At 47.1% G+C, this 11641-nt stretch overlaps 1 protein-coding gene across 1 annotated transcript in view; it reads right to left on the minus strand.

The window, feature by feature from the left end:
• The window catches only part of PPP1R16B (protein phosphatase 1 regulatory subunit 16B), a 39292-nt gene that overhangs the window by 3455 nt on the left and 24196 nt on the right, over window positions 1–11641 (minus strand). Inside the window, exons 2-5 of the mRNA XM_005422249.2 lie at window positions 5481–5551; window positions 3446–3591; window positions 1807–1910; window positions 1405–1529 (exon numbers count right to left, since the gene is read on the minus strand). Of these exons, the coding sequence (XP_005422306.1) occupies window positions 1405–1529; window positions 1807–1910; window positions 3446–3591; window positions 5481–5551 (446 nt within the window). The remainder of the gene's footprint in view (window positions 1–1404; window positions 1530–1806; window positions 1911–3445; window positions 3592–5480; window positions 5552–11641) is intronic.

Raw genomic sequence — 11641 nt, forward strand, 5'->3', positions numbered from 1 at the left:
TCCACTCTAAGTTCTGCATTCCTCATGCCAGAAGAACATCTCCTCTTCCCCACTGAAGTGCTGTAGATGTGATTTTTTTGAATCAAATTTACAGCCTGCTTTAGTCAGGCCTCTCTCTGTGCAATTGCACTTCCAATCACACTATAATTATTTTCACCATTTGAAAGTCAAAAACATTTTAAACCTTGGCTACTTTAGGTTAAAGGAGGATGAATTTTCAGATATTGGCTTCCAACTACAGCCACCACTTTGGAGACAATCAATAATGGTCTCTTTCAGTTCCCCAGCTTCATGTCTCTGAGGATTTTCTTAATTGCAGTCTGCTGTTGCATCTCTGAGCAAAACATTGACCCATGCACTGCTCTGAAGGGATTAACTCCACTCAGAGCTCCTCCTACTTCAGCTGTGCTAAATGAGAGAATCAAAGCTTCTTTTCAAAAAAAATTCATGAGGATGCCACCACACAGAGTTAAAACTTCATCTGGAAATAAATCCTGATGCTTTCTGGCAACTCAATTAATTTCTACAAAAATTTTATGCCACTTTCTAGAGGCCACATAAATTAATAAGGAATCAGTTGGGGGTGATACAAAAGGGGGAGCCCAGAGGTCTGGTTAAATGTATGTATATTATCCTTGTTAAAGGAAAAATGTGTTAAAAAATAAGCTGCAATAAAGACTTCAATCATCCAAGCTTACCTTCGGGGGAGCCTGCCCTTCCCTTACACTTCTGGTATATGCTGAAGGTGACATTTAGATTAAGAAACTGGAATGCACTGCTGTGTCCTGGCCCTCAAACACACAAACCAAGTGCCTGTATATCAGTTATGCCTGGCCCCCAGCATTAAATGACCTTGGTTGTATGAAATTCCCAGCACATATGACCTCATTACTGAACTTTCCCTAAGCTGGGACTGCTCTAAGACACAATTTAGTAGACACATTTGTGGGGTAAAAAGAGCTGGGATTGTTCAGCCTTCCCAGTCCCTGTGCAGACAAATCAGATGCCAGCTGCTTTGTGCTGTACACTTGTCCTGGGTGCCCACCTCTGCCCAGGGCCAGGTGCCACCAGGGGGAACAAACAGTGAAACTCTGTGTGAGCCAGAGCCACACAAAGCAGAAAGGAGGCAGGAAGTCTCCAGCAGCACTGGATCCTGCTCCTGGGAAAACCAAAGGGCTCTCACATCTCCTCCACAGGACTCAAATCAGCCCATGAGAAGCAAGAGGTTACTGGGACGCCTTCCAGGCCCAGTTCCCTGCAGGTCAGCAGATGTGTTATGTTGTGTGGGACTTCTCCTCTCAGTGACTTGCACCTGTTGATTTTGTGTAACTCCTGCTCCAGGGCAGGTTTCACAGCCTCTGGGCTGAAGGAAAGCAAAACTGAAGTCGCTGCAGTTTCACTCACCAGCGTAGCACCTTGGGCATCAGTCCTGTTCAGGTCTTGGCCAGTGGCAAGTATGTCATGAATGTCACAGATCATGACCTGCTCTGGAGCAGCTCGCATCTCATTGATCCTTTCCTGGGTAATCCCTGTTAAAATTCCAGTTTAAAAAGGACAGTTGGAAAGGTTGAGTAAAATTCTCCACTGGTTGAGTAAAATAAGATTTAGGATCCTGGTTGATATGACCCCACATCCTTCACCCTCATGGTCTTTAGGAATCAGAATAACCAAAGTCAGGTCCCAAGAAATTATGCCAAGAGCAGCTCTCTGCTTTTCTCCAGAGGCCAATCAAGAGCTGAGAAACAGGGTAATTTTTAGTACCACATTGACCCATTTCTGTATTTTACATAAACTCAGTCTCCTTACCTTGATAGGCCATGCAAGTCTCAATGACATCCAGGGTTGGCTCATCCTCACAGAGGTCATATGGCATGTTGCCATCTGCATTGACTGCCAACAGGTCTGCTCCACTGCAAGGGGAAAACTGAGTTACACCAGCAAGGACCTCAGAGCAGACAGTGCCAAACTCTGGGATAAATGCTTAGGAAAAACTAACTGGGATTTGATACTTGCCCAAATGCCACCAAGGTATGAATGAGATAAGAAAGATTTGAAGCAAAGCTGTGGAGCTATAAGTGGAGAAGATTAATTCCAGAACTGGATGAAAGGCAGGACACTACACATCCTTCCTGAGTCAGTAATGCCCTGTGTTCCACATCTGCTGCATTTTTATAACCTCCAAAAATTTCCTAACCCAAGAGGGAACATCCTCCAAGGGATGCTTGACTGCATCCTCTTCTCTCCTTCATTATACAGTCAAAGAAGAGCCAAATTTTCAATGCTTATGTCCCAGATGACAGCACCACAGGGAGAAGTCTCCCTCCCTGGGAAGAAGCAGCAGGCACAGCTGTGCAGGACAGCAGGTTAACACTCCCAAAGCACCAGCACACTGGGAAAGGGCTCCACACACAGGCACAACTATCTGCTCCAGGCAGGATTCACCACAGGTGCTGATGAAACAGCCCAAAACACACCTGGTTTCCTTCTCCTTGCTGGCAAGACTTGAGCTTTAGGGACTTGGTCAAGCACCCTGTGTCACCACTGGGGATTAAATATTGCAGGAAGTTTAGTGATCACTAATTAAAACCCAGTGAGAGAGGTCACAAAGTTCACCCAGGTGCCTGAGTGACACAAGAACACTGCTGCCCTCCTACACCAATGGCTGCTTGACTGGATCTGAAGTGCTGTTTAGGAGCTTGACGGTGGATCCTGCTGGCTGCTCCTGTTTCTACCCCCACAGTGACCACAGTTCCACAGGCACACACACACCAGAATACAGGCAAAAAGGGGCACATTTTGGCCCAGTCTCCAGAAGCTTCACAAAACTGAGCCTAGTCATCTAGGGTTTTATTGTCTCCTGAGCCTTTCTGCTCTTCCTCCTTTGTGACCGTGTTCACATGGGTCCCAGGATGAGGGAAGAGACAAGGATCTGACTCCATGTTTCAGAAGGCTGATTTATTATTTTATGATATATATTATATTATATTAAAACTATACTAAAAGAATAGAAGAAAGGATTTCATCAGAAGGCTAGCTAAGAATAGAAAAGAAAAGAATGACAACAAAGGTTTGTGTCGTGGACAGAAAGTCCGAGCCAGCTGGGCTGTGATTGGCCGTTAATTAGAAACAACCACATGAGACCAGTCACAGATGCACCTGTTGCATTCCACAGCAGCAGATAATCAATGTTTACATTTTGTTCCTGAGGCCTCTCAGCTTCTCAAGAGGAAAAACCCTAAGGAAAGGATTTTTCATAAAAGATGTCTGTGACATTCCTTCACTCCCTTCTGCCCCAAGCATGAAGGACCCCCATGAGCAGCCTGAAAGCAGGGAACCACCACCACTGCTGCAACCTCCCAAGGTCCTAAACAGCCTCAGTTTCCATCCACAGAAGCTGTGGGTAGAATGAGACCCACAGAAAGGACAGACACCAAAAGCCACCTACTGCTGGATGAGGATCTTCACCAGGTTGATGTGGCCACAGGTGGCTGCTGCATGCAGTGGAGTCCACAGCTCGTTGTCCTTGGCGTTGACATTGGCCCCGTGGCTGAGGAGGAGCTTCACTATGTCCTCATAGTTGTCTATGCAGCACTGGGGAGGAAGAAATGCAGAAACATTGGGTTTTTTAAACCTTGGGAACATGAGGGTTCATACCTGCTCAGCTGTAAAATAATAAAGGGCACCTGCACATGGAGACCTACTTTATCCTGCACTGCTTGGCAAGGAGCATCTCCAGCAGGGTTAAACACCAAATTGAGCACCAGCAGGTCAAAAAGGCAGACCAAAGGGTCACTGGTGTTTTCCAGGGCCTATTCTGGCAGAACCAGCAGGGAATAACAGCAAACACGCTCACACCTTCTATTCCACTGGGTCTTCCATATTCAAGAGCAAACATAGCAGAAATTCAATGTAACCAGTAGAACCACATACCAAGGGATGAGCTGACAAGCTGACATTGCCTTTTCTCAGGGAGAATCCCACACACTGGCATGTGATGAGCAAAAGTCTTCTCAGGAGCTCACGCTACCTACCACAGTTATCTGGGGAGGCACAAATTGGATTCCCAGAATTATGGGGCACTTTGCAGGGCACTTTTCACTTCCTGAAAAAAAACCAGTTTCCTTCCTGCATTTAGAGGATAGCCCAGCAGGCCAGAAGGGCCTCAACCTCCTTCCTTCGGTGAAGGCGGAATTTGCTCTTTGATCCACCTCTTGTTCACCTTTAGACATGAATGTGCATGTGATAAAGACATCAAAATAAGATTTATTCTTGTGCAAGAAGGCTGTTTGTGGTCTGTGCATTGCTGCAGACCCACACAGCTCAGCACACAGTACAGGCCATTAATGGGGCTGAATTCCAACACACAACAAACATTTCAGCAGCTGAGTGACAAGGACCTTTCAGGTATTTCTATTTTGTTCACTGTTTGTACATGGAAGTGGGGTTACAGTCATGCCTGTCACACAGCCAAGTTATCACAGAAGTGGAAGGAAGTCACATTCGCTGGAAGGAATGCTAATGTGCCCACTGAGGGGCTTCTCTGTGCTCAGGGATTCAGTTAATTCCAGTGGGTACAAAGCTCCCATCAGAACTCCCAAATGCACCTTTACAACCTCTCAGTGGGCAAGGTGGGATTCTCCAGGCTTCAGAGCCTGGCTGGGAAAGCAAGGAGGCTGTCAGTGTCTCTCTGAGTGCAGGATAACATCTCCTAGGAGAGGTGATGGTGGTGGGACCTTTTGTCCTTCCAAGAGCCAGTTTGCATTTTTAAACAAACATTCATGCAGCTTTGAAGAGAGCAGGCAACTGGCACAAGAATCCAAAATCCCAAGTCAATGGGGGCATTCAGAGCAGGGAGCTCTGGCCAGAAAGCCCTGAGTGCTCGTGTGACAACCACGCCACTGTTGTTACAGGCAGTGGGGGTGGCAGCTGCCAGGCACGGCCAGTCCCACGTGCCTGAGAAAGAATAGAAAAACCCTTATGGAAACAGCACAGGGGCTCCAAGGAAGGCCACAGACCTACACACCACTATAGCAAGTCTGTATTTCACTGGTTACCAGCTACTCCCCTCTCATATAGACTTTGGAAGTCCCTGAGCCTACAGTGAGCAGCAGCGGATTCTTCAAGCATCTTGTGCATCATTTATTTAAATCACTTTCAAAACTCATGGATTGCCAAGGTATCCAAATTTGAGTTTATCTGTTATGAGAATTTAGAGCCCAGTCCTACAAAAATTAGAGTGGGGGAAATGCTGTTCACATGTGAAGTCCAGCCCTGACCCTGAGTTCTTATTATCACTGAATAAAATCTGGGATACAGCAAGAAAAGGATTTGATCTCAGTTTGCTCCCCAAGAAACCAGATTGCCAGCACAACATGGTGAGGTTTCACTGCTTTAACAGAGGGAAAAAAAGAAATCTAAGAGGTCTCCCTGTTAGACCTGGCCAGGCTGGCTGAGGGGGCAGCAGGGAGGTGTGAGCTCACCTGATGCAGCGCAGTTAATCCATCCTCATTGCACAGGTCGGGGCTGATGTTGCTCTTCAGCAGGTAACACACTGCAAGGCAAGGACAGAGGAGAGTCAGAGCAGCCACCCTGCCACATCTCGTGCTCCCAGCCAGCCCTGGACAGTTCAAGGCAATGCATTTCACACCATCAGTGTGAAATCATCAGTGCTCATTTGTCACCGCAGTGAGAGCAGAGCCTTCCTGGCTTTATCCAGCAGAGAGCACCAGCACACAATTTTCCCCCAACCTCCTCCCAAAGGAGACTTAGCACAGTTACAATTTTCCTTCAGTTGTGCTGGAACAGTCTCCATTTTTGCCATGTGCTTCACAAAGCCTGAGTGCAACCTCTGCACTCTGCGGCCAAGGAAAGCCCAAAGGGGATTTTGGGGTCCTGAGTTACAACCATGAGAGAGATTCCTCCCACCATGAGGGGGATGAGGCTTTGCCTCAAGAAGTAATCTATGCATTCAGGGTCCTGCCACATTGAATACACCAGGGCTGCTTTGGTCACTTCACTTGAGCTGCTGAGTGTTTGGAGAAAGCTTCCCAGAGGTTTTAGTTTTTAATCACTGCTTTGGGGGGAAAGGGTAATATTTATTCCATTAAAATGCAAATTTCTGAAACACATGAAAAGTCATTAGCCCCTAGGCGAAAAACTTGCAGAGGACAACAGCAACAAGGTTGGCAGAGGGCATAAATTAATAGCAACACCAGAAACTCTTCAAATTCAACACTGCTGACAGATCTTGATGATCCATGTCCATTTTCTGTTGTTTCCTTGCTCATTCCCTGTTTTTTCTCCAGAGATGTCACTACCTAATGCTTTTCCTACCTCACATGTCACTGAGAGCACAAGCACAAGCCAGAGGTTCATAATCACCTCCCCAGGGCCAGAGCAGCAACAGATACATCAAATCTGATTTGACGGCAAGCATGCAAGCACTGAGTGAAACCAGAGCTGCACAACCAGAACACTGACAGAGCTAAAAGGGCAATAACTTTCCTCAGAGCTGGCAATCAAAAATACTGCAAGGCTGCTCACTCCAGAGCATCCTGCAGCCTCTGATCGCTGAGCTGCTGTCAGAGGGAGCTCTTTCCCCAGCACATCCACAGGGAGGACCATCTGCAGGGCTGTCCCTGGGGACAGAGCACTTCTGGCACGCAAAACAGAACATGGAAAACACACCCACCATGACATCAGGGATGATTTATGAGGCTTTGTTTAAAAGATCTGGAAAAGGCACTTGCAAGAAAGGCAAATCGAAAGCAAAGTGAAATTTTGATTGGAAGCCACTGCTCTGACGTTATCACAAAGGAAGGCAAAACTAGGCAGAAGTGAAATAAAACACTTCACATCACAGAGTTGTTTCACCCAACTCAAAATGAATGCTTGGATTCACTTTTGCTGGAAATAATTTCAAGGCATTGACACCTGCTCGATGAAACTGCTGCGAAAAAGCAGAATGCAGCAAAGACAAGACTCATCCAGCACCACAGTGAATCCAAAGCCTTTTTTGTTTTTCCAGCTCAAAGGCCAGTGCAGGAAGCCCACGCCTACACTGGACTCACAGCCCCAACACTTGCATGCTGAACAGTAATAAGAGCACTGAACCTCAGCCAGTATATCCAATTTAATGACTCTGCTTCTACTGTTTCTGGCCAGCCCTGAGCTCCTGCTCTCCTAATCCAAGCTGAGTGATAGACAAGTCATCCACCAGTGAGTCTGCTTGTCTCTTATTTACCTTGGATGCTCTGCCATTAGGGTTTTAATTCAATCTCAGTCAGCTAAGTGCCATTGTGTACTAATGACACACAGCTCCGTAATCATGTTTTGCCTGATTATGGAGATTTGGACAAGTAGATGCTGGCAAATTAACCTTGTAAGTGCTGTCTCTCCATGGGAAGAAGCAGCAGCATAAATCCCAGCTTGTTACAGGGTTTGTGTCAAAGGCACTGTGATCATGGCTTGACAGAGCTTGTAAGAGGCCCTGAAGGGTTAAGATTCAGAGAAGTTTTAATCTTACCCTAAAGAAGCTTTGAATTCTTACCTAAACCCTGCAGCAGCCCTCGTGTTCCCAGTGCACCTCCCCTTGGCTCCCTTCTGCCCTCCGGACAGGCTCACCTTATTTCCCAGTACCTCCCACCACACTGAGGACTGACAGCCACAAGACACCAGAAAAGGGCTCAGAAAAGTCAGATGATGCAGCCAGGTGTGGATGTGGTACCACTGAGTCCAGGCAAACAAGGCACGAAGAAGAGATCAGACTGCTTTCTGTCCAGTTCTAAACTGAAGATTGCATTTCAGGGCTCAGGAAATGCATTTCAGGGCTCAGGGGAGCACAGGTCAGGCAGCAGCAAGCCCTCATTCCTGCCCAGCAGCCCAAGCTCAGAGCAGAACACAGCCCCATTCCTGCCCAGGTTCAGAGCAGAACACAGCCCCATTCCTGCCCAAGCTCAGAGCAGAACACAGCCCCATTCCTGCCCAGGTTCAGAGCAGAACACAGCCCCATTCCTGCCCAAGCTCAGAGCAGAACACAGCCCCATTCCTGCCCAAGCTCACAGCAGAACACAGCCCCATTCCTGCCCAAGCTCAGAGCAGAACACAGCCCCATTCCTGCCCAAGCTCACAGCAGAATACAGCCCCATTCCTGCCCAAGCTCACAGCAGAACACAGCCCCATTCCTGCCCAGGTTCAGAGCAGAACACAGCCCCATTCCAGCCCAACAGCAGGGTATGGGGTGGCAAAGAGCAGCTCCATCACCCCCTCTCCCTGTGAGCTGCAGAGGCACAGGGATGGAGGACTTGGACACTTTCTCCATGGCCACTCCCCAGGAACAGCCCTTCCCAAACAGCCAGGAAGAACAAGTCCTCCTTTCTGATAAACTTCAGCAGAAAATGTGCATTTGTGGGTTATCCAGTGCCCTAAGAACAGGAAAGGGGGGCTCATCTGTGCTGCTGGGACCCTCACCTGTGGCAGTACAGACCTGCTCTGCTGCTTCACACACAGCATCCGTTACAGAGACCTGAGCATGCAAAATGCTCCTCTCTTCAAGCCCTGCTGGTGTCCCACGCTTCTCTGCAGAGCCCCACACCTTCTCCCCACCTCCAGGCATGACTGATGCTGTCCAGGTAGGAAGCAAACCCTTCACTCCCAAGGACACAGATTAATCACCCAGCACCAGCTGATCGCCTTCTGTCGGCTCAAGCCTCAGCCTGCTCTGGTGGAAGGACAATCCCCCCATGCCCATGGAACAGCACAGAAATGAGCCCTCTGAGAGCCCCTGAGCCCCACAGAAGGGGCTCTTTGGGGTCACATCAGCGTGTTCAGCAGCATCAGGCTGCACACTAACACCTGATTAACTTCTTAGAGAGCTCAGGGCCAAAACTGCTGAGCCCTGTCAGAGCTGCACGTGGGCGGAGGCAGGTGGGGAGCAGGGGCTGGGTGCCTGGAGATTCTTCATTACACATCGAGCACAAGTTGTGGGAAGCAGTTCCAAAAGCATGGCAAATGAAGGAATGAAAATGATGGCAATAAGAGCTGGGTGAACAAATTGTTGTGAATAATTCATTGCAAATTGTATTAACTGAGCGATCACTCAAATGTATTTTCCATTATTCTCCTTGCTCTGCCTATAATTGAAACTCTCACACACCAAGATGGTGTACATTAATCTTCAATTTCTATTTTATCATTCACATCTGCGCTGTGTTAAATGGAAAAAGCTCCCACAACAGCTGTAAAAATACAGCCTCGGTTTTAAGCCTCCCTCCATCAGGGAGGAGGGAGGCTTAAACACTGTCCTGGGGCAGCCTTAGAAAGATTCTCCTCCCCAAACATAGCAAACCACTTCTCAGGAGCCCCTTTTCCTCCCAGCCTCACTTATTCTCCCAAAAAAATAAAAAGCAGGGGAAAGGCAAAAACAACACTGCAAAGGTCTTAAGGAAAATTCAACACAGGGCAATCGACTCTCCAGCCTGAAGAGATGTTGCAGTAATATTTTTTGTTGGTGTTACTTCCCACTGAGTTTACTCTAGAAACAGCTTTTCCAGAAAAGTTCTTAAACCAGATGAAGTAAAAAAAAGGCCTCTGTTAGTGCAGTTTCCCCTAAGTCAATAAGCTACACCATAAAATCCTGGATACTGTTACACTCCCATCTATACCAAGCACTTGCATACCTCGAGCATTAATAACTCATAAGAGAAAAAGCCAGCTGGAACTGATATGGATATCATGGAGGGATTAAAAAAAAAATCCAACAGACACCTTCCTGATAGGAGGTCCTGATTCCTCCCAAAAATATACAATGGCAAACTGCCTCTCCTGGCAAGCAGGCTTACCTGTGTGCTCCAAGTTTACATACACACACAGGCCATTACTTAGCAAAAATCCAGGTTTGTCTCAATCTTTTTTACTCAACAATTTCTCTTTCAAATCATCCAAGCTCTTCAAGTTCAGCTTTTTGTGAACCAGGCACTTTTAGGCCACCTTTAAAAGGTGGGGTGTCTACGACAGTACAATAATTTCTGTGTTCACACATAATTTCACTGCATAAAATGAAGTTTCACTCGGGTTAATAAACCATTTTTACACATTGCTCCAAGTCCCTTTCACCCAAATGCAGCTTTGGTCAGAGAGCCAGTGTAGCAGAAGCAGCTCCTTGCAGCATTATTTGTAGTGACATACACGCAGGGCTGTTGGCAAATGTCTGCAAAGACTGATCCCAGCCTGCCAGGCATGGGACTGTGGAGGAGCTCAGCTACTTCAAAGCTGCATGTTTACTGCTGTGGTTGTGCAGGGATATTTATTACACAGGAGAAACAATGCCAGGAAAACAGCACTGAAGCTGTGAGTGCTCTGCCAGCTCCAGCATACAATGACACTCACATTTTACAGCATGTCTAAACTCTGAGCAATAACAGGATGAACTCACTCAGCCTTATCCTCCACTCCCTGCAATGTACAACTGATAGCCCATGCTGGCCCATTGATAAACTCCACAGCTCCCCTAAAGCTTTCTGAAAGACAGAAAAACCCCTCAGAAAGCAAAATGCCACACTCAGCTGCAAACACAGAGTACACCTAAAAATAAATATGGCCCAGTTTGCCTGCTGAGCCAGCGACCGAGACATCCCATCCTGATTGATCACTGAGCTTTCTCAGGAAGGTTCAAAGCCTGTTAAACACTTCCCACCCAGTTGATAGCCAGGCACACACACTGCTTCCAATATACCCACAAAACCTGGCAAGTCTGGAGAGAGGCCAGCAGAGCCCCATCTGCTTGGTGCCACGTTCAGGGCAGGCACTCTGCACGCAGCCACGCTCAGTCCAGGGGCTGCTTCTCTCAAGGAAAATCTATTTCTGACTTTGATGCTTCTTAGTTAAGAGGACACAGCCCTCCTCAGCCCCCAGGAGGCTGTTTTTCACAGCAGGCTCCTCCTGCATGGTTGGGGGCCTGGTTTATACAAGTTTTATTCTGACAGCAAGCCAACAAGTTGTACATTTATTTAATGCACAGAGTCCAATTCTTTCTCCCCCTGTTTGTGCATATTTCAATCCATTTGTGCTTTATGCTTTCACCCTTTATCCATCACTGCAGCACCACAGCAACAAGAGCAATGCTACAAAGGGACAACCTCTAGAGCTGCTTCTCAGATGGATGGGGACAGACTGCCCATCCCACATTTTTCTTGTTCTGCATGCAGGACTTCAAGCTCTGATAATCCACTTAGTGCTAGTGATGATAAAGCATCTTTCCTCAACGGCTGCCATCCACCTGGGATTACTGGGATAAGGAAATGTGCAAGTTACCCATCTGCAGCCACAGCGCTTGAAGGGCGTAGCAGAAGCAAAGCCAAATTTATTTTAATTGGGAAAATAAAAATTAGAGGATGCTGCCCTCTGACACAGCTTTCTAAGGATGTAGTGTCATGTTCAAAAGTATCCTGATCCTCTTCTCATGTCAGGCTAACAGTGAAATTGGTCCACACTGGAAATGTTAAATACATAGAGCAAAATTAAAGTCAAAGGTTACTTCCCTGGTTTCCCATTTGTCATCTGGTATTGGAAGAATAAATAAATCATTTTGGGATGGTTTTTAAACAGATGATGGGATTTGAAAGGGATGAGTGTTTTATATAAC

Source organism: Geospiza fortis, unplaced genomic scaffold (genome assembly GCF_000277835.1).
Source record: "Geospiza fortis unplaced genomic scaffold, GeoFor_1.0 scaffold188, whole genome shotgun sequence".
Lineage (NCBI taxonomy): Eukaryota > Metazoa > Chordata > Aves > Passeriformes > Thraupidae > Geospiza > Geospiza fortis.